Source organism: Chiloscyllium punctatum, chromosome 8, assembly GCF_047496795.1.
Source record: "Chiloscyllium punctatum isolate Juve2018m chromosome 8, sChiPun1.3, whole genome shotgun sequence".
Lineage (NCBI taxonomy): Eukaryota > Metazoa > Chordata > Chondrichthyes > Orectolobiformes > Hemiscylliidae > Chiloscyllium > Chiloscyllium punctatum.
The window spans coordinates 117,641,408-117,664,080 of NC_092746.1; the positions used below are offsets into that span (position 1 = coordinate 117,641,408).

The 22,673-nt window shown below is 42.7% G+C and overlaps 1 protein-coding gene across 5 annotated transcripts in view; it reads right to left on the reverse strand.

Moving 5' to 3' along the window:
- Positions 1-22,673, reverse strand: part of xylb (xylulokinase homolog (H. influenzae)) — a 305,547-nt gene that overhangs the window by 198,272 nt on the left and 84,602 nt on the right. For 2 of the 5 annotated variants that reach the window (XM_072576324.1, XM_072576325.1), the window contains exon 16: positions 13,599-15,829. The exons of the other annotated variants lie outside the window; for them this stretch is intronic. In XM_072576324.1, the coding sequence (XP_072432425.1) occupies positions 15,786-15,829 (44 nt within the window). In that variant the 3' untranslated portion in view covers positions 13,599-15,785. Of the gene's footprint in view, positions 1-13,598; positions 15,830-22,673 lie in introns of those variants that run through there. 5 annotated transcript variants of the gene reach the window in all.

Consider the following 22,673-nt stretch of genomic DNA (forward strand, 5'->3'; position numbering starts at 1 on the left):
CCTGTCCAATACCGGCATCTCCAAATCCTGATTAAGTCATAGAGTTATAGAGATGTACAGCCTGGAAACAGACTCTTCGGTCCAACTTGTCCACGCCGACCAGATATCCTAAATTAATCTAGTCTCATTTGCCAGCACTTGGCCTATATATCCCTTAAACCCTTCCTTTTCTTATACTCATCCAGATGCATTTTAAATGTTGTCATTGTACCAGCCTCCACCACTTCCTCTGGCAGCTCATTCCATACACACACCACACTCTGCATGAAAAAGTTGCTCCTTTGATCCATTTAAATCTTTCCACTCTCACCCTAAACCTATTGCCCTTTGAGTTCTGGACACCCCCACCCCAGGAAAAAGTTCTTATTTATTTACTCTATCCATGCCCCTCATGATTTTATAAAGGGTCTAGATTAGAGTGGTGCTGGAAAAGCACAGCAGTTCCGGCAGCATCTAAGGAGCAGGAAAATCGATGTTTTGGGCAAAAGCCTAAACCTCTGTAAGGTCAACCCTCAGCCTCTGATGATTCAGGGAAAACAGCCCCAGCCTATTCAGCCTCTCTCTAAAGCTCAAACGCCCAAACCCTGGCAACATCCTTGTAAATCTTTTCCAGTTTCAAGTCTTGGACAATAAGAAAAGTTGAGTTAGTTCTTAATCAATAGCCTGTTCTATTGTGCAAAAAGTGGGTTAATGACTTAGTGTTCATATTGAAAAAGAAAGCGAGTAGTATCTTTATAATTATAGGCAGTGTATGGCTGAGAAACGTTTGTTCACATTTCTAAATAAAATAATGTTCATATGCTTTATTTAGACCAAACAATTTGTACACTCAGAGTCTGAACAATAGTCTGATAAGTGTGATAATTCTACTTTTCAAGTATATGTTCCACTGATCAGTGTATAGAAGTGTAACCTCTTGGACTTATTATCATTTTTCAAGCTGATGGGCAAATTAACAACAGACTGCAGAGATGCGGGGATTACTTATAAGAGTGGTTAATGACACCGAATCCAGAAAAATAACCAATCAAATAATACACACGTATGTAGTAAAAATCTGATCATATCCTCCTGACGTTGCTTACAGCTACTTATAGAGTCATATCACACAGAAATAAACGCTTCAATCCAACTCATTTGAGCCAACCAGATATCCTAAACTGACCTTGTGTGAAAATACTGCTCCTTAGGTCTCTTTTATATCTTTCCCCTCTCACCCTAAACTTATGCCCTCTACTTCTGGATGCCCCCGCCCCAGGGAAAAGACTTTGCCTATTTATCTTATCCATGCCCCCCATAATTTTGTAAACCTCTACAAAGTCATCCCACTGCCTCCGACACTTTAGGGAAAACAGCCCCAGCCCTATAGCCCAATCTTGGCAACATCCTTGTAAATCTTTTCTGAACCCTTTCAAGTTTCACAACATCTTTCCGATAGGAAGGAGACCAGAACTGCATGCAATATTCCAACAGTGATCTAGCCAATGTCCTGTACAGCCACAACATAACCTCCCAACTCCTGTACACAATACTCTGACCAATAAGGGAAAGCATACCAAACACCGCCTTCACTATCCTATCTACCTGCAACTCCACTTTCAAGGAACTATGAACCTGCACTCCAAGGTCTCTGTGTTCAGCAACACTCCCGAGGACCTTACCATTAAGTGTATAAGTCCTGCTAAGATTTGCTTTCCCAAAATGCAGCACCTCGCATTTATCCGAATAAAGCTCCAAATGCCACTTTTCAGCCCATTGGCCCATCTGATCAAGATCCTGCTGTAACCTGAGGTAACCTTCCTCAGTGTCCACTACACCTTCAATTTTGGTGTCATCAGCAAACTTACTAACTGTACCTCTTATGCTCGCATCCAAATCATTTATATAAATGACAAAAAGTAGAGGTCCCAGCACTGATCCTTGTGGCACTCCACTGGTCACAGGCCTCCAGTCTACCCTCTACCACCACCCTCTGTCTTCTACTTTTGAGCCAGTTCTGTATCTAAATGGCTAATTCTCCCTGTATTCCATGAGATCTAACCTGGCTAACCAATCTCACATGGGGAGCCTTGTCGAATGACTTACTGAAGTCCATATAGATAATATCTACCGCTCTGCCCTCATCAATCCTCTTTGTTACTTCTTCAAAAAACTCAATCAAGTTTGTGAGACATGATTTCCCATGCACAAAGCCATGTTGACTATCTCTAATCAGTCCTTGCCATTCCAAATACATGTACATCGTGTCCCTCAGGATTCCCTCCAACAGCTTGCCCACCACTGAGGTCAGGCTCACTGGTCTATAGTTCCCTGGCTTGTCCTTACCACCCTTCTTAAACAGTGGCAACACGTAAGCCAACCTGAAGTCTTCCGGCACCTCACCTGTGACTATCGATGATACAAATATCTCAGCAAGAGGCCAAGCAATCACTTCCCTAGCTTCCCACAGAATTCTAGGGTACACCCGATCAGGTCCTGGGGATTTATCCACCTTTATGCATTTCAAGACATCCAGCATTTCCTCCTCTGTAAATGGACATTTCGCAAGATGTCACCATCTATTTCCCTACATTTTATATCTTCCATGTCCTTTTCCACAGTGAATACTGATGCAAAATACTTGTTTAGTAACTCTCCCATTTGCTGTGGCTCCATACAAAGGCCACCTTGCTGATCTTTGAGGGACCCTATTCTCTCTCTAATTACCCTTTTGTCCTTAATGTATCTGCCCCCAGTCAGCTTTTGAAAGTTCTTGCCTAATAGAAGGCGTTTGGTGTGCTTTCCTTTATTGGTCAGAGCATTGAGTACAGGAGTTGGGAGGTCATGTTGTAGCTGTACAGGGCATTGGTTAGGCCACTGCTGGAATATTGCATGCAATTCTGGTCTCCTTCCTTTCAGAAGGATGTTGTGAAACTTGAAAGGGTTCAGAAAAGATTTACAAGGATGTTGGCAGGGTTGGAGGATCTGAGCTATAGGGAGAGGCTGAACAGGCTGGGGCTGTTTTCCCTGGAGCATCGGAGGCTGAGGGGTGACCTTATAGAGGTTCACAAAATTATGAGGGGCATGGATAGGATAAATAGACAAAGTCTTTTCCCTGGGGTCGGGGAGTCCAGAACTAGAGGGCATAGGTTTAGGGTGAGAGGGGAAAGATATAAAAGAGACCTAAGGGGCAACTGTTTCACGCAGAGGGTGGTACGTGTATGGAATGAGCTGCCAGAGGATGTGGTGGAGGCTGGTACAATTGCAACATTTAAGAGGCATTTGGATGGGTATATGAATAGGAAGGGTTTGGAGGGATATGGGCCGGGTGCTGGCAGGTGGGACTAGATTGGGTTGGGATGTCTGGTCGGCATGGATGGGTTGGACCGAAGAGTCTGTTTCCATGCTGTACATCTCTATGACTCTATAACTCTAATACCGTCAAAATTGGCCTTTCTCCAATTTAGAACTTCAACTTTTAGATCTGGTCTATCCTTTTCCATCACTATTTTAAATCTAATAGAATTATGGTCGCTGGCCCCAAAATGCTCCCTCACTGACACTTCTTATTTTTACAGATGGCTGAGATCTCCTTACAAATTTGCTTCTCAATTTCCCTCAGACTATTAGGGGGTCTATAATACAATCGCAATAAGGTGATTATCCCTTTCTTATTTCTCAATTCCACCCAAATAACTTCCTTGGATATATTTCCGGGAATATCCTCCCTCAGTACAACAGTAATGCTATCCCTTATCAAAAACGCCACTCCCCCTCCTCTCTCGTCTCCCTTTCTATTCTTCCTGTGGCCTTAATATCCTGGAACATTAAGCTGCCAGTCCGGCCCATTCCTGAGCCATGTTTCTGTGATTGCTATGATATCCCATGCTCCTAACCATGCCCTGAGTTCATCTGCCTTCCCTGTTAGGCACCTTGCACTGAAATAAATGCAGTTTAATTTATTAGTCCCACCTTGTCCCTGCCTGCCATGACTGTTTGACTCACTTCTGTTCTCAACTGTACCAGTCTCAGATTGATCTCTTTTCTCCCTATCTCCCTGAGTCCCACGGCTCCTCCACCTCCCCCCCCACCACACCTTACTAGTTTAAATCCTCCAAAACAGCTCTTGCAAATCTCCCTGCCAGTATATTAGTCCCCTTCTAATTTAAGTACAATCCTTCTTTCTTGTACTGGTCACTTCTACTCGAAAACAGCTTCCAATGATCCAAAAATGTGAATCTTTCTCCCATACACCAGCTCTTCAGCCATGCATTCATCTGCTCTATCGTCCTCTTCCTGCCCTCACTAGCTTGTAGCATCGAGAGTAATCCAGATATTACTACACTCGAGGACCTCCTTTTTAAATTCCTGCCTCTCTCTGTAATCTCCCTTCAGACTCTCAACCTTTTCCCTTCCTATGTCATTGGTTCCAATGTGGACAATGACCTCTTGCTGGCCCCTCTCCCCCTTGAGAACATTCTGCACCCTCTCTGAGATATCCTTGATCCTGGCACCAGGGAAGCAACACACCACTCTGATTTTTCACTGCTGGCCACAGAAACGTCTGTCTGTACCTTGGACTAGAGAGTTCCCTAACACAATTGATCTCTTGGAACCATTAGAGCCAGTCTCAATACCAGAAACTTGATTGTTCGTGCTACATTCCCCTGTGAATCGATCACACCCTACATTTTCCAAAACAGCTGACTTGTTTGAAATGGGGATAGCCACAGAAGACTCCTGCACTACCTGCCTATCTCTCTTACCTTTCCTGGAGTTAACCCATCTATGTGACTGTATCTGAGATTATCCCCCTTCCTATAACTGCCATCCATCACATACCGTTGCTGTTGCAAATTCCTCATTGCCTCTAACTCTCTCCAACCGATCCATTCAATCTGATAGGATTTGCAACCAACAGCCGTATTGCAGATATTATCCGCAGTAACCCGTAAGATCTGCCTAAGCTCCCACATCTGACAAGAAGCGCATGTCACTCTACTAAAGACCATTTTGCTCCTTCACAATCTACAGACCCAGAAAATAACACCGTCTTATTCCTCTACAAAACACTGCCCCAGGTCAAATGGTTTAAGTTTAATCAAGAGACATATCTCAAAAAACATATAATCAAGAAAGAACCCACTCTACTCACTGCTGCAGACTTTCTGTAGGTCACACTTAAAACAATTCACTTATCTCTTTCTGTGCTGTGACTTCGCCCAAACAGTTCCTCCAAGATCAGTTGTGAATTTCACTGTCCGTTAAATTTCCCAGACGTCTCTATGACTCTGAGTCTGGATTCCCACGAGTCTTCACCACATCGTATGCTTGATTTTCGCCTTTACGCTGTCCATGACTTCCCTTGTTAGTCATGATTGTTTCATCCTCCTCTGAATATGTTTCTTTTTCCTTGGGTTGAATTTCTGCTGTGCCTCCCAAATCACCCCCAGAAACGCCTCCTAATGCTGCTCCCCTTAAATCAACTCTGGCCAGTTCTTCCCTCATGTCTTTGCAGTTACCTTTATTCAATTGTAATACCATTCCATCTGAGTTAAATCTTCTCCCTCTCAAACTGAATTCTCTCATTTTCTGATCACTGCCCCCAGAGGTTCATTACTTCACTTCAGCTCCCTAATCAAATCTACCTCATTACACATCACTAAATCCAGAATTACCTGTTCCCCAGTGGGCTCTACCACAAGCTGTTCCAAAATCGATCTCACAGATATTCAGTGAACTCTTTTTCATGAGATACACTACCCAGTCCACCTGCATATTGGAGTGTCCGATGAGTGTGATAGTGCCTTTCTTACATGCCTTTTCTATCTCCTGATTTATTTTCTTCTCCATATCTTGACTACTGCTCGGAGGCCTGTACATAACTCCCATCAGGGTCTTTTTCCCTTTGCACTTCCTCGACTCTACCAATACAGATTGCACACCTCAGACTCTATATTACTTCTTGCTCTTGATTTAATTTCATTTCTTATGAACCAGACAACCCTCGCCATCTCTGTCCATCTGCCTACCTTTCCTGTATCCTTGGATATTTAGTTCACAGCTCTGATCTTCTTGCACCAATGTGTCTGTGATACCCACAAAATCATACCTTCCAATTTCAATCTGTGTTACAAGCTCATTTATTTTGTTTTGTACACTTTATATATTTAAATACAACACCCTCAGTCATATGTTGACTGCTCCCTCCTCATAACTGTCCCCTTATCTGTTGTGCCTGAATTTAGATTACTGAGACTTTCCATATTCTCTGTCCTATTGCTTGTTCTAGAAACTTTAACTTCTGCTGAGCTCACAGGTCAGGTAGTAATCTAGAGATTATTACTCTAACCTAGTCCACAATGTGTGGTATGAAGTGAATTAGTTAAAATACTGTTTAGATCCCATAAATAATAAGGACTGGAATAAGGTTAAGGAACTTAAAAGGTTTTCTAGGTTTGGGATGACAACAAGCTGAAATCACCAAAAAGAACAATAGTTCCTTGTAACATAGTTGGGATAAACCACTTTCTCTTGAAATTAAATTTATTCTGATAAATACTCTACTATTACATAGAAACATAAAAGATACGAGTGGGAATAAGTCATTTGATGCTTTGAGTCTGCTCCACCATTCAACTATTGAACTCAATACCCTAATTCGATCCTCACCCATACCCCTTGATTCTGGTATCTACCTCCTCCTTGAAAACACAATGTATTGGCCTCAACCATTTTCTGTCGTAGTGAATTCCATAGCTTTAGCACTCTCTGGGTGAAGGAATTTCTCTTCATCTCAATCCTAAGATTTACTCCTTGTCTTAACCTCCAATGCCTGGTTCTAGACTCCCCCACCATTAGGAACACCCTCCCTAAATCTAATCTGTCTAATGCTATTGGAATTTTATAGATTGTAATGAATCCCCCCTATTCTTCTAAACTCAAGGGATTACAATCCTAATCATTTCAATGTTTCCTCATATGCCAGTCCTGCCATCCCAGGAATCATTTTGGTAAACCTTTGCTGTACTCTTTCTATAGCAAAAACATCCTTCGTCAGATAAGGAGACCAAAACTGCACATAATCTTCCATATGTGACCTCAGCAATGCTCTATACAATTGCAGCAAGACACCCTTGTTCCTGTACTCAAACCTCTTACTATGCAGGCAGGCCAACATACAATTTGGCTTCTTTACTGTCTGTTGTACCTGCACCCTTACTTTCAGTAACTAACGCACATGGACACCCAGATATCGATCAAAATTCCCTTCTCTCAATTTATTGCCATACAAGTAATAATTTGCCTTTCTATTTTTGCTATCAAAATGGACAACATCACATTTATCTGGATTATAATACACCTGCCATGCATTTTAAGATTAGTCACTCAGACTGTCCAAATCACACTGCAACACAAGTGCATCCTCCTCACAGCTTGTCCTCCTTCCCAGCTTTGTGTCATTTACCAATTTTGAGATATTAGATTTAATTCCCTCATCTAAATCAAGTCCCACCTGTTCCAGAGGTGGGTAATAACATCTCTGAACAGGTTGATTAGAAAATAGTTAACATAAATTGTGAACAGCTGAGGTCCTAGTGTTGCTCCCTGCGGTACCCCACCAGTCATTGCCTGCCATTCAGAAAAAGGCCCATTTATTCCTACTCTTTGTTTCTTGCCTGCTAACCAAATTTTTATCCATCTCATATACTATCCTTAATTCTACGTGCTTTAATGTAATTTAACCATTAGATTAGATTAGATTACTTACAGTGTGGAAACAGGCCCTTCAGCCCAACAAGTCCACACCAACCTGCCGAAGAGCAACCCACCCAGACCCATTCCCCTACATTTACCCCTTCACCTAACACTACGGACAATTTAGCATGGCCAGTTCACCTAACCTGCACATCTTTGGATTGTGGGAGGAAACCGGAGCACCCAGAGGAAACCCACGCAGACACGGGGAGAACGTGCAAACTCCACAGAGAGTCGCCTGAGGTGGGAACTTTAATGCAGGACTTTGTCAAACGCCTTCTGAAAGTCCAAATAAACCACATCTACTGGCTTCCCCTGACCAACTCTACTAATTACGACCTCAAAGAACTCTAGTAGATTTGTTAAGCATGACTTCCCTATGTAAATCTATACTGACTGTGTCTGATTCTACCAGTGTTTTCTAAATGCTCTGCTATAAAATCTTTGACAATGGATTCTATCACCTTACCCACTACCGATATCAGACTCACTGGTTGAGAAATTACCTCCATTTTAAATACTTTGGTTACACTAGCTACCCTCCAATCTGTAGGAATTCCTCCAAAGTCTAAAGATTCTTGGAATGTGACCACTAATTGAGTAGTCCATCTATAAAAAAAGGATCAAATTAAAAATAGACATAGAACACAACAAGATAATGATTTTGTTGTTCATACAATCAGGATTTACTATATTCTCTTAACAAGACCTAACTTCACAAATCAAAATATTAAGCGGGTTATAGCATCAGGTGATAGCAGATATGGGGAAAAAGAGGCTAATTATCTCAACTACACTGGCTGTTTACCCAGCCATCGTCTCACATGTTAAAGTCATATTAAAGGATACAAGAGTAAGCCATGATGAGGATACTAAATTTATAGATGGAACAATGATGAGATAAGCAAGAAATACAGGAGGATGCCATCACAGCCTATAGTCAGAAAGAGTCTTAACAAAGTTGTAGAAACAGTTATGAATGAATGGAATAAGAGAAAAATACTTCATCTTGCACTTCATAGACATGACAACTACATTAGGTAACAGTGAAAAGAATGGACAGGAGCCAGACTGGGGATACTGGCTAAACTCCTGATAATGAGGTTGGAAATTTGCCATTGGGTATATGTATTAAAAGATGAATACTCTGGTAATGAATATAGCAGTGGACAGTCCCTTTCGTTATGGTTTGTGTGGAATATATCACATTGTAATAAAAGAGGTGCTTCATAAAATCCTGTCGACTAGCCAATTTGGAAATTAATATCTGCCCTGGCAATGGGGAATCAATGCAAACAACTCACTGAAAATGGTTGGATTAAATAAAGTCCATGTCAATTTGTTTTTTGAGAGGAATCCAAAAACTCCTTCGGTAATGAACAACCATCTGCTTGAGAAAAGACTATAATTAGCTCCACACTTTTTCTGAGAGCATGAATGGTCCATATTGGGGGGGGGAGGCGGTGGCAGGAGAGGATTCATTGGGCGGGGGGGAGGTTTCAGAGTCAATTTGGCAAGACTTAAAGAATCATAAAGGACCATCAGAAATGAACTTTATTCCAGGGACATGGTATATTATGAAAAGGAAAAGCAAAAAGAATGGAAACATCCAGCTAAGGTTAGAGGTAGTGATGTAAAAATAACAAGTTTGCAGAATGACAACCGAATTGTTAAGGTATATTCCTTGAGACTAGTTGGCGTGATTAGATACAAAGACACAGGATGCTGCCATTTTCTCCAGGGGACAACAATCAAAAATTGGCCTCAAAATAACATATATTCTAAATGGGCAGGGTACAAAGAAAAGCCACTATTGCAGGAAGGAGAGGAAAAGCCCCTGGTAAGTACAAACATTGGCGAAATACGCAAGATTAGGGACAGGAGTTAAGCTCTTTAGATTGAGAATAAATCAGAAACCTGATTTATATGTTCTTCTGCTGCAAGTGCCAAATGGATGATCCATCTCAACTACTTCCATAAGTCCCCAAAATCACAGATTTTGGATCTTTAAATAATCCAATTTACTCCATGTGATAACAAGAAAATGGCTGAAGACACTGGATGCTGCAAAGGCTAAGGGCCATAGAACATGAAGATACAGCAGCAGATATAGGCCATCCAGCTCAACAAGTTCTTTGAGATCATGGCTATTCTGATAATCTTTAACTCTACTTCTCCACATAGCTCTTGACTCATATACAGATTAAAAGCCTGGTGGTCCTGATGAAAGAGCGGCACTCCGAAAGCGAGTGTTTCCAAATAAACGTCTTGGACTATAACCTGGTATTGTATGATTTTTAACTTTGAATATACTTAACAACCAAACCTTGACAGCCTTCTGCAGTAAAGAATTCTACAGGCTGACTCTGTCAACCCTTGAAGAATCTGTGTGTTTCAATACAGTCCCCTTTCATTCCTCAAAACTCCATTCAGTTTAAGTACAACTTACTCAGCCTCTCCTCGTAAGAAAATCCCTCCATACCCAGGATGAATCTAGTGAGTCTTTTCCGGACTGCCTCAAATTTCAGTATCTTTGCTTAAATATGGGGACAAACGCTATTCACAGTATTCCAGCTGCGCTCTGACTACTGCCTTGTATAGTTTTTGCAAGACCTCCCTATCTTTGTATGCCATTCCATCAAAATAATAGCTAACAAACAGTTCATTTGCCTTCCTACTGCCCACTAAACCTTTGACAGTAGCTTTTTTATAATTCATGCACAAGGACTCCCAAACACACCTCTGTCCCACAAGTTTTTGCAGTCTTTCCCCATTTAAATAATATTCAGCCCTTCTATTCTTCCTGCCAAATTGTATCACCTCACATTTTCTCACAACATAGTCCATTTGAGGAATAAGGATGTCGTCATTGGACTAATGATCAAGAAACTAATGATTCAGAAATCCCACGAACAGATGGTGAAATTTGGATTTAATAAACATTGGGAATTAGAAAGTCACCTCATTAATGATGACCTCGCACCAGTGTTGATTGTCGTAAAAACTCACCTAGTCCATTCAAGTTCTTTAGGAAAGGAAATAACTTTCTTCACCTGATCTGGCATACATGCAATTCCAGACCCACAGCGATGTGACTTACTCTGAGCTGTCCTCTGGATAATTAGAGATAGGCAATAAATGCTGGCCTAGCCAGTGACACCCATATCCCATGAACAATTTTTTTTAATCTGCTAAAGTTTTACCCACTCACTTCTGCAAACTTGGCAATAGTACATTATCTTTCCTCATCCAATGTATTAATATGTTGTAAATAAAAGTGGCTCCTGCCCTGACCCTTGCAGCATTCCACTAATTATAGGTTGCCATCCTGAAAACGACCTCTATCTAAACTTTCAATTTTCTATTAGTCAACCAATTCTCTCTCCCTGCTAATATATACTCCCTACACCATGACTCTTGTCTTAAGTATGCTATATGCAGGACATAATGAAACATAACAAAACCTAATTGGTGATCAAAATGAATTGCATCTGCTGGTTCCCCTTTATCTATCCTGCTTGTTACTTCAGAGAACTCTAATAAATTTATCAGGTGTGATTTCCCCTTCATGAAGCTTTGTTGTCTCAGTTGATTTCAATGTGTATTTCTCAATACTCTGCTATTACTAAACTTGCCCAGTTTATTTTCTCCCTATATTTTTTGTCTTCATTTGGTGGCTTTTAACGCTTGCCCAATTCTCTGGTTTACCACTAATTTTGCCAGATTGTGCATTTTTTTTTCTTTGAATTTGATACCATGCCTAACTTCCTTGGTTAACCAGGTCAGTTCAATCCCTTCCCAGAGTCGGTCCTCGTCACTGGAATATAGCTTTGCTGTCAGTTGTGAACTACTTTCTTAAATTTCTGCCAAGTGTTCCTCAACCACCTTTTCTGTTAAACCTATAAACCAGCTCACTTAAGCCAACACCTGATGATATTATGGCAATAGCACTGAAGACCTATGCCCCAGAAATAGCTGCGCTAGCCAAGCAGTTACAGTACGGTTGCAATGCTGGCTTCAATCCAACAATGCACTTAATTATCCAGGTAATTCCTTTCCACAAAAAAACAGGATGTATCTAAATTGGACAATTACCACCCATCAGTCCACTCTCAATCATCAGCAAAGTGATGGAAAGTGTCATCAACAGTGCTACCACTGTCATTGTGATGCATAGTTTCAATTCTGCCAGAGTCAGTCAGCCCCTGAACACATTACACCCCTTGCCTAACTAAATCGAGTTAAAACTAGGACGTAATATAAAAACAGACAGCAAGGGGAGGTGTGGGTAAGTGACAGCCTAGTGGAATGAACACTGGACGGCTAATCCAGAGACACAGATAATGACCAGGGGTCAAATCCCACCATGACAGGTGGTGAACTTGAATACAATGAAATTAAGAATCTAATGGTGGTCATGAATTCATTGTCAATTGCTGGGGGGAGAAAACCATCTGGTTTACTGACGTTCTGCTATTCTTATCTGGTCTTGCCTACATGTGACTCCAGACCCACAGCTATGTGGTTGCCCTCTGGATAATTAGGAATGGGCTTGTTAGTCTTGTTAGCGATGCCCTCGGCCCACGAAAGAATGCATCTTTTAAAAAGTCAATTTAAGTACATAAAAAGTAAAAGAGATGCATTAGTAAATATAGATCCATTATAGAATGAGGCTGGGGATATAATAATCGGGAACCAGAAAATGGCAAAGGAATTGAATAAAAACTTTGCATTAGTCTTCATGGTAGCGGATATCAAAAGCACTAAATAAGTAACTAAGGGGCTAAGTGAGGCAGGAAACATTAAAGAGTGAATGAATGATTTTAATCTTGCATATTTTACAGTGAGAAAAACAATAAATTATATTGAAAAGCATTTCCACTGTTGTCACAAGTTGGTGCTATTTTGGATAGTTTAAGAATCAGAAAAAAATGGAAATCTAAAGCTTAGAGAGAGAACATCAGTCCTGAGCCAGATCATCATCAATGATGCCTGCACTGTCATCCCCTCATCTCATCCCACTGCCTCGTCACCATCTACACTGGAACCAACCAATGTTGAAGGCACCGCCTATTGCCACTGGGCTGATTCGCCTCAGTCACTGACTCGCCAACACCTGCGCTAGACCCACCAACGCCACAGTTGCATCATTCACCACTGGGTCTGCCTCAAAGTGGCCATGGTGATCTTCCGCCATTGTCAGCGGCAGATGCAACTGACAATAAAGTCGCCCCCTTCTGATGCCAGGTCATATGTCACCCCGAAAAGTAAATCAGGGCTTATTCACCATTATGAGGCCCGAGCTGGACCCACCTGCAGCCCCCACAGGCCCGCGCTGGGCCCACCTGCCACTGCCATGGGGCCTACCAGCCACCGCCCCGCAGGGCGCCTGCTGGGGCCACACACCACCGCCACGGGGCTCCTGCTGGGGCCACACACCACCGCCACAGGGCTCCTGCTGGGGCCACACACCACCGCTGCAGGGCTCCTGCTGGGGCCACACACCACCGCCGCGGGGCTCCTGCTGGGCCCACACACCACCGCCACAGGGCTCCTGCTGGGGCCACACACCACCGCCGTGGGGCTCCTGCTGGGGCCACACACCACCGCCGCGGGGCTCCTGCTGGGCCCACACACCACCAGGTCCACACTGGAATTCCTCACTACCCCTAATGTAATCCAAGCTTGGGTCAAGAGATAAGTAAAGGAGATAAAAAAGAAGAGAGACAAATAAAAGCATTTGGAGTGGACAAACCCCAGCTCAGGATCCTTGCTTCACTACTATCATGCTGAGATACCTACAGAACAATTAAACATAATAACTATCAATAGAAGAAAGGCATTAGAAATACTAAGGGGTCTAAAGATTGAGAAAACTTTATGGTTGCAAACAAATGAGAAGATAAGTTGATAAGAATGTCAAACAAAGAAATTTGAAGAGCTGAAAAGAATTTGGCATATCCACAGTCTACCAGACGGGGAACAGCCAGTCTTATTTTTAGATCATGGAGAGAAAGCAGGAATGTGGATCAACCCCATGATCTTACTGAATGGTGGAGAAGGCTCCAAGGGCCGAATGACATACACCAACTCTGAGTTTCTATGTTTCTTCTTGCACATGTTAGATTTACAAAGAAAATGTGCTCGTTGATGGGATGCAGGGAACTAAAGCAAAACCAATGGCTCAGGAACAAAGCTCAATAATAAAGATCTTAGTGTTGGTAAGTGGATCCTCTACGGCAGGAAAGTGATCCTCAAAATGATCTCAGCATTTTTAGCAACATGTTCCTGAGAAAGTAAGTCAATTGATGCACTTTTGCGGGGGGGAGCAATTTCAAAGGAAATCACCTCACTGCCTGTTGGTGATATTGAAAGGAAGTGCATTTAAGTTGTCGTTGCACAAACATATGGACGTACATGGAATACTGTAGGTTAGATGGGCTTCAGATTGGTATGACTGGTCGGCGCAACATCGAGGGCCGAAGGGCCTATACTGCGCTGTAATGTTCAAAGTTTATGAGAAGATTTGTAGCTCAGGTGCTCGTTGTTGTGGTTCTGTTCGCCGAGCTGGGAATTTGTGTTGCAGACGTTTCATCCCCTGTCTAGGTGACATCCTCAGTGCTTGGGAGCCTCCTGTGAAGCACTTTTGTGATGTTTCCTCCGGCATTTATAGTGGTTTGTCTCTGCCGCTTCCAGTTGTCAGTTCCAGCTGTCTGCTGTAGTGGCCGGTATATTGGGTCCAGGTCGATGTGTTTGTTGATAGAATCTGTGGATGAGTGCCATTCCTCTAGGAATTCCCTGGCTGTTCTCTGTTTGGCTTGTCCTATAATAGTAGTGTTGTCAAAGTCAAACTCATGTTTCTTGTCATCTGCGGGTGTGGCTACTAACGATAGCTGGTCGTGTCTATTCGTTGCTAGTTGGTGTTCATGGATACGGATCGTTAGCTGTCTTCCTGTTTGTCCTATGTAGTGTTTTGTACAGTCCTTGCATGGGATTTTGTACACTACATTGGTTTTGCTCATGCTGGGTATCGGGTCCTTTGCCCTGGTGAGTTGTTGTCTGAGAGTGGCCGTTGGTTTGTGTGCTGTTATGAGTCCTAGTGGTCGTAGTAGTCTGACTGTCAGTTCAGAAATGTTCTTGATGTATGGTAACGTGGCTAGTCCTTTGGATTGTGGCATGTCCTCATTCCGTTGTCTTTCCCTTAGGCATCTGTTGATGAAATTGCGGAGGTATCTGTTTTTGACAAATACATTGTAGAGTGTTCTTCTTCCTCTTTTTGCAGTTCTGGTGTACTGCAGTGTGTTGTGGCCCTTTTGAACAGTGTCTTGATGCAACTTCTTTTGTGTGTGTTGGGGTGGTTGCTTTCGTAGTTCAGGACTTGGTCTGTGTGTGTGACTTTCCTGTATACCTTTGTGGTGAAATCTCTGTTCGGTGTTCTCTGTACCATCACATTTGGGATTGGGAGTTGGTTATCCTTTTCTTCCTCTCTAGTGAATCTGATTCCTGTGAGTATGGTGTTGATGATCTGGTGTGTGTTTTCTCTTTCTGTGTTTTTAATGATTACAAAGGTGTCATCCACATATCTGACCCAGAGTTTGGGTTGAATTTGCGGTAAGACTGTTTGTTCTAATCTTTGCATTACAGCTTCTGCTATGAGTCCAGAGATGGGTGAGCCCATGAGTGTGCCGTTGATTTGTTCATATATTTGGTTATTGGATGTGAAGTGTGTTATGAGGCACAGGTCCAGTAGTTTGAATATGCAGTCTTTGTTGATAGGTTGTCTGTACTGTATGTCCAGCAGGTTGGCTATTGTTTCTCTGGCTAGGGTTTTGTCGATAGAGGTGAACAGTGCCGTTACATCGAATGAGACCATAGTTTCTTCCTTGTTTATATGTATATTTCTGATGATGTCCAAGAATTCCTGTGTTGACTGTATAGAGTGTCTGGATCCGCTGATCAGGTGTTTCAGTTTCTGTTGTAGTTCTTTAGCCAGTTTGTGTGATGGTGTCCCTGAAATGTTTTATGTTCTATGTTCTATGAAGCAGAAACTAAAACAGAAATTGCTGGAACAACTCAGTAGGTCTGGCAGCATCTGTGAAGAGAAATCAGAATTAGCGTATTGGATCGAGTGACCCTTTCTCAGAACTGATACTAGCTAGGAAAATGTTTTTTTAATGCAGAGGATGGGGGGAAGGGATAAAGGGTGAACAATAGGTGGAGATAGGGCTCAAACAGAGAGAAGAGGCAGAAACAATGGGTCTGCCCAGTCAGTCCTGTTTGTGGATTTTTGGAAGGACACAGAAGCAAGTTGTGTGGGACTGGGAAACAATTAGCTTGGAGGCAGTGGGTGGGTGGGTGGGGGGAGGGGGGGGGTGGGAACACCAGGTGAGATGGTTTTAGTGACCGTAGTTGACACAATGGCCTGATGTTCCATAGTAGGGTCATAGTCCCTGGGGAGATGGGAGGAGGTATCTGAGAGCTGACACTCAACCCTGCAATGTAAAGGTCAGTTCGCCAGACAACAGCACCACCCTTATCAGCAGGTTAATTACAAAGTCAAGGTTGGATCTGAGTGCAGTCAGTTCACGGGGAGATAGGCTGGAATGGGGGTGAGGGGGGGGTGATCTAAGAAATTGAGGCAACCAATGTCACATTGACAGTACTCAAGGAACAGGTCAAATGCAGGTTAAAAAGTCAGACGGAGGGGTCCAGGTGGAGGGACAGTTTTGGAGATGGGCTAAGGGATCTGTGGGAAGGGGAGAGGACTCTTGTCCAAAGAAATAGGCACAGAGGCAAAAGTCACAGAAGAAGAGTTTAACATCATGTTGTGTCCGAAATTCATGAAGGTGGGGATGTAAAGGGGTAAAACTGAGACCTTTGCTGAGTACAGGACGTTCAGCTTCGGAGATGGTAAATACACAACATTGAGACAGTGAAATTAATGATGGTGGACAAGAAAAAGGATTGGAATGAAGATCTTGCCGGAGAGAGGATCATAACTTCTAAAAGATGGGCATGCCTAGAAGAGAAGTGGCAGTGAGTTAAATATGAAATATAGCTGAAAGAAAGCTATGGAAATTAAATAAATCTGTTTCTGGGTTGAATGATGAAGCAAGGGTATGATATTTCTCTGTTAAGTTGGTCTTGCTGAAAGTATATTACAATTAGCTGTAAGTAAATCCAGTGATGTTTTAATAGCATTAAGAAGAGAATACAGCAGACATTTTTATGATGCATATTGATGATTTATGTTGGGAAGTTCTGCAGGACTCAAGTAATGCGTGAAAGGTAAGAAAAAAAGGAGTTTAAGATTTGTAGTCAAGCTTCAAGAGCCTGCAACTACAGCTTTAAACATCAAGCAGAAATCACAAATGACTTTGTGATGAACAGATCAATTGTAGCCAAATAAATACAGGCAGATCATAGAGATCCTCTACCCAAGGTAGAAACAAATAAGTTAAGGTGTTTGATTGGTCAGTTGAACTGGTTGTGCAGATGGACTAAGCCAATGCCAGTTATGACATGCTGGAACTGACGATCAGGTTGAAACATTCCCTGGTTAAGAAGGTTCTGAGAACAAATAAACTATTCAAAAAATTCAATTCAGGCAAATGTGCACTCGAGCTTCTAGCCTTGTGTTATCCACACACGAATTTATTAATTTCTAGTGATGATTCATATGCCAAACTTCCAGATTGACATTCTAGTTTGGCAGGGTTTTTCATACTCTTGAATAATGAATGTTCTCAATTGGCCTGGAAAGCCAAGTACAGTACAATGGGTAGTCAAAAGCACATTAACTGCTTGGTACTAGTAGAATCAATCGGTGTGGGAATACAAAAGTTTAAAATCTGAAGGAAATCTTATATAAGGAGGCCGTCTGAGAAAAAAAACAAAGAATGTTATGTGAACAATTGGTCTCTTGGGAACAATGTCCATTTTATAAAAAATGCTGCAGAGAAACCTTTGAGAATTGACCTTGGTAGCATGAAGGTAATGTTAGAAAGAGAGGATTTTGAAAATAAGAGAGGTTGAAACAACTGACCGATTTGAATTTGAATATAACTTATTGTCACGCGTACCCAGGCACAGTAAAAAGCTTTGTCTACAATTTTCACTGCAGGAGCAAATTATTGCAGGTGCTGGAATCTGTACTGAAAACAACAATTGCTAGAGATCTCAGGGGGTCAGGCAGCATACTTTGGAGGGAATGTAGAGTGCTGGGGAGACAACTGGAATTCCTGTCAGAGGGAAGTGCAAAACTTCTTCAGGGTAGGCAGTCCTCAAGGAGATGTGGTAGTCAATTAAATACAACATAGGTGCGAATTACTGCAGATGCTGGAATTTGTCCTGAAAACAACAATGCTGGAGATCACAGCTGGTCAGGCAGCATCCATGGAGAGACGGCAAGCTAACATTTCAAGTCTAGATGACTCTTCATCACAGCTGACGTGAAGTGTGGAGGATGCAAGACTGTCATCAGCCTCATTACCTCCGGCAATCGTCCCCCTCACTGCCTCCGACCTCAGAGTCTCCCAACCCCAGACAGCCCACACTGACATACTTTCTAAAATCCGCAAAGCAAACTGTCCCGGTAAGGCCCATCGTATCAACCTGGTCCTGCCCCAACTGAGCGTATTTACTCCTACCTTGACTCCACCCTCTCTCCACTTGTCCAGACCCTGCATCTGCGAATCCTCTGATGCCCTCAACAATATTAACAATTTCCAGTTCCCTGGCCCTAACTGCCTCCTGTTCACCATGGAGGTCCAATCCCTCTATATGCTCAATCCCCACCAGGACAGAGTGCGAGCTCTTGGCTTCTTCCTTGACCAGAGGCTTGAACATTCTCCATCGATCACCTTTCTCCTCTGCCTGGCTGACCTTATTCTCTCATTGAACAATTTCTCCTTTAATTCATTTCACTTCTGCCATCTAAAGGAGCTATGGTTACCCACACAATTCCCAGTTATGCCTGCATCTTTATGGGGTATGTGGATCAATCCTGTCGCAGTCTTACACAAGCCTCCTCCTACAACTATTTTATTGATACATTCAGTGCTGCTTCATACTCCGGCCAGGACCTTGAAAAGTTTGTTCATTTTGCTTCCAATTTCCAGCCCTCTATAACTTTCACATCATCCATTTCCAACACTTCCTTTCCTTTCCTTGCCCTCTCTGTCTCTATTTCAGGGAATAAACTACCCACTGCCATCCACTACAAAGCCAACAACTCTATTAGTTACATTCACTACAGCTCATCACACCCCGCGACCTGCAAGGTTTCCATCCCATTCTCCCAGATCCTTTGCCTATGTCACGTCTGTTCAGATTATACTACCTTCCAAAACAGCGCTGCTGACATAGCTTGCTTTTTCCACAACCATGGTTTCCCACCCACTGTGGTTGACAGGGGCCTCAACCGCATCCGCCGCATCACCCATGCTTCCGTCCTTGCCCCTTCTCATCACTCACCACAGTGTTTTCGAGTCCCCCTTGTCATCATTTTTCATCCCACCAGTCTCCAAATTCGAAGGATCATCCTCTGCCATTTTGGACAACTCTAGCAGAACGCCGCCACTAAACATATCCTCCCCTCAGTCTCTGTCTGTACTTTGCTGGGATCATTCCCTCAAGGACACTCTAGTCCATTCATCGGCCACTAACACCGCACACCCCTTCATGGCATCTTCCCATCTAACTGCAGAAGGTACACCTCCTCCCTGCTCACCATTCAAGGACCAAAACAGTCTTTCCAGGTGAAGCAGCATTTCACCTCTACCTCCTCCAATCTTGTGTATTGTATTCGCTGAACCCAGAATGGACTACTCTACATTGGAAAAACCAAACATAGATTGGGTGACCGCTTTGCAGAGCACCTTTGGTCCATGCACAAGCATGATCCTGACATTGGATTAGTGGTGCTGGAAGAGCACAGCAGTTCAGGCAGCATCCAACGAGCAGCGAAATCAACGTTTCGGGCAAAAGCCCTTCATCAGGAATAAAGGCCTTTATTCCTGATGAAAGGCTTTTGCCCGAAACGTTGATTTCGCTGCTCGTTGGATGCTGCCTGAACTGCTGTGCTCTTCCAGCACCACTAATCCAGTATTTGATTTTCAGCATCTGCAGTCATTGTTTTTATCTTGATGATCCTGACATTCCCGTAGCCAGTCATTTTAACATGGCATTCTGCTCACATGCCAACATGTCTGTCCTTGGCATGCCTCAAGTAACAAAAATGACTGCTGAAGGCAGGGCAGTGAACATGATCTATAAGGCGTTCAGTAAGGCGTTTGACAAGGTTCCCCATGGGAGACTGGATTAGCAAGATTCGATCTCATGGAATACAGGGAGTACTAGCCATTCGGATACAGAACTGGCTCGAAAATAGAAGATAGCGGGTAGTGGTGGAGGGTTTGTTTTTCAGATTGGAGGCCTGTGACCAGTGGAGTGCCACAAGGATCGGTGCTGAGTCCACTACTTTTTGTCATTTATATAAAGGATTTGGATGTGAGCATAAGAGGTACAGTTAATAAGTTTGCAGATGACACCAAAATTGGAGGTGTAGTGAACATCAAAAAAGGTTACCTCAGGTTACAACAGGATATTGATCAGATGGACCAATGGGCTGAGAAGTGGCAGATGGCGTTTAATTCAGATCAATGCGAGGTACTGCATTTTGGGAAAGCAAATCTTAGCAGGATTTATACACTTAATGGTTAGGTTCTAGGGAGTGTTGCTGAACAAAGAGACCTTGGAGTGCAGGTTCATAGCTCCTTGAAAGTGGAGTCGCAGGTAGATAGGAGAGTGAAGAAAGCGTTTGGTATGCTTTCCTTTATTGGTTAGAGTACCAAATACAGGAATTGGAAGGTCATGTTGTGGTTGTACATGACAGTGGGTAGGCCACTGTCGGAATATTGCGTGCAATTCTGGTCTTCTTCCAATCGGAAAAATGTTGCAAAAGTTGAAAGGGTTCAGAAAAGATTTACAAGAATGTTGCCATGGTTGGAAGATTTGAGCTATAGGGAGAGGTTGAACAGGCTGAGGCTGTTTTCCCGGGAGCATCGGAGACTGAGGGGTAACCTTATAGAGGTTTATAAAATCATGAGGGCCATGAATAGGGTAAATCGACAAAATCTTTTCCCTGGAGTGGGGGAGTCCAGAACTAGAGGGCATAGGTTCAGCGTGAGTGGGGAAAGATATAAAAGAGACCTAAGGGGCAACGTTTTCGCGGAGTGGGTGGTGCATGTATGGAATGAGCTGCCAGAGAAAGTGGTGGAGGCTGGTACAATTGCAACATTTAAAAGGCATCTTGATGGGTATATGAATAGGAAGGGTTTGGAGGGATATGGGCCGGGTGCTGGCAGGTGGGACTAGATTGGGTTGGGATATCTGGTCGGTATGGACAAGTTGGACGGAAGGGTCTGTTTCCATGCTGTACATCTCTATGACTCTATGAATCACAGTGCAAACTGGAGGGACAACATTTCATCTTCGGACTCGGCACTTAACAATCTTATGGACTTAGCATTGAGTTCAACATCTTCAGATTGTGAACTAACATCATTCCTTCCCTTTCTTTTAGTTTTACTAGTTACATTCTCTGTCACCATGTCCTCTCTCCCCCTCTCATCCACCCCGTGGGACTGTCTGTTCTTTCAAGTCTGACAGTTAGACACACCATTGTTCTGTCACTCTCTCATTCTGATCATCTAATCTGAACTAGCAATATCCTTTCTCCCCTAGCACTCTACACCCACCATCCCCATCCCCAATTATAGCATAAATGCTAACCCCCTTCGCAGTTCAGCTTTGATGAACAATCATCTAGTCTCAAAACTTTAGCTTGCTCTCTCTCTATTGCTGCTGTCTGACCTGCTGTAAACTCCAGCATTTATTGTTTTCAGACTAGTCTTCACCGTTTTACAAAGAGAAATGTTTTCCCTAATAAATTATCAGATGTATTTGAAGAGGAAGGTCTTGTTTCATTGTGAGAATATAATATATTGTGTTAAGAACATGGATGACATCTTTTTCCTTTAATTGTTTTCTAATTAGTTTAGACAATTGGAATTTTTTGACAGAACGGGGTATATGGATCTGTTAACGATCAGTTAAGTTAAAACTTGTATTTATTTATTTTGTTTTTTTAGGTTGGTTTAGTAAAGTCTTACAAAAATTGCAATTTAATAATGAGAAAAATTTGTTATTGTCTCATTAATCGCATTGTTAAGTTTATTAATGTACTTGTTAAAGGTCAAGAAGAAACAGATGGTGGTGGCTATTACTTATCTAAGCGCACATTAATAGGGAGTACCTGTGTGACTGGAGGTGGAAAGAGCTGGAAGACTGGGCAGTCTATAAACTCTGTCTCACCAGATGGCTTGGATCCAGACTGATATGGACCTTGGTCTCCAACTCGGCACAGTTTGGCATATAGACACAACATCCAATATGCATTAGCAATCTGTAGATAACAGTGCTAACATGCACATGGTATAAAAAGTATATCAATTAATAGAATGTATGGCAAGGAAGATTTCCTGGGTACATGATTCAAATAGCTTTTTTCTCCTTTATCCAATATTTGCAAGAACAATGTGAAGTTGAAGGGGGGTGGACAGGTTAATGGGTGAGTTAAGGCGGCACATGGGATGCATTTGAGGCATAGATCATAGGAGCATGGAGGGTTTGTCAGAGGTGTACAGTGCTTTGGTCAAAATGGGAGTACTGTAAGCAGTTCTAGTCACCACAATATAGGAAGGATGTGATTGCACTGGAGTGGGTACACAGGCGATACTGCCTGAGATGGATCATGATAGCTGTGAGGAGAGGCTGGATAAGCTCTGGTCATTTTCTTTGGAGCAGACTCCACCAATGAGTACCACATTTGATTTTAATCAGGTAAATGTATTCCTAAAAGGTTAATTCATTTC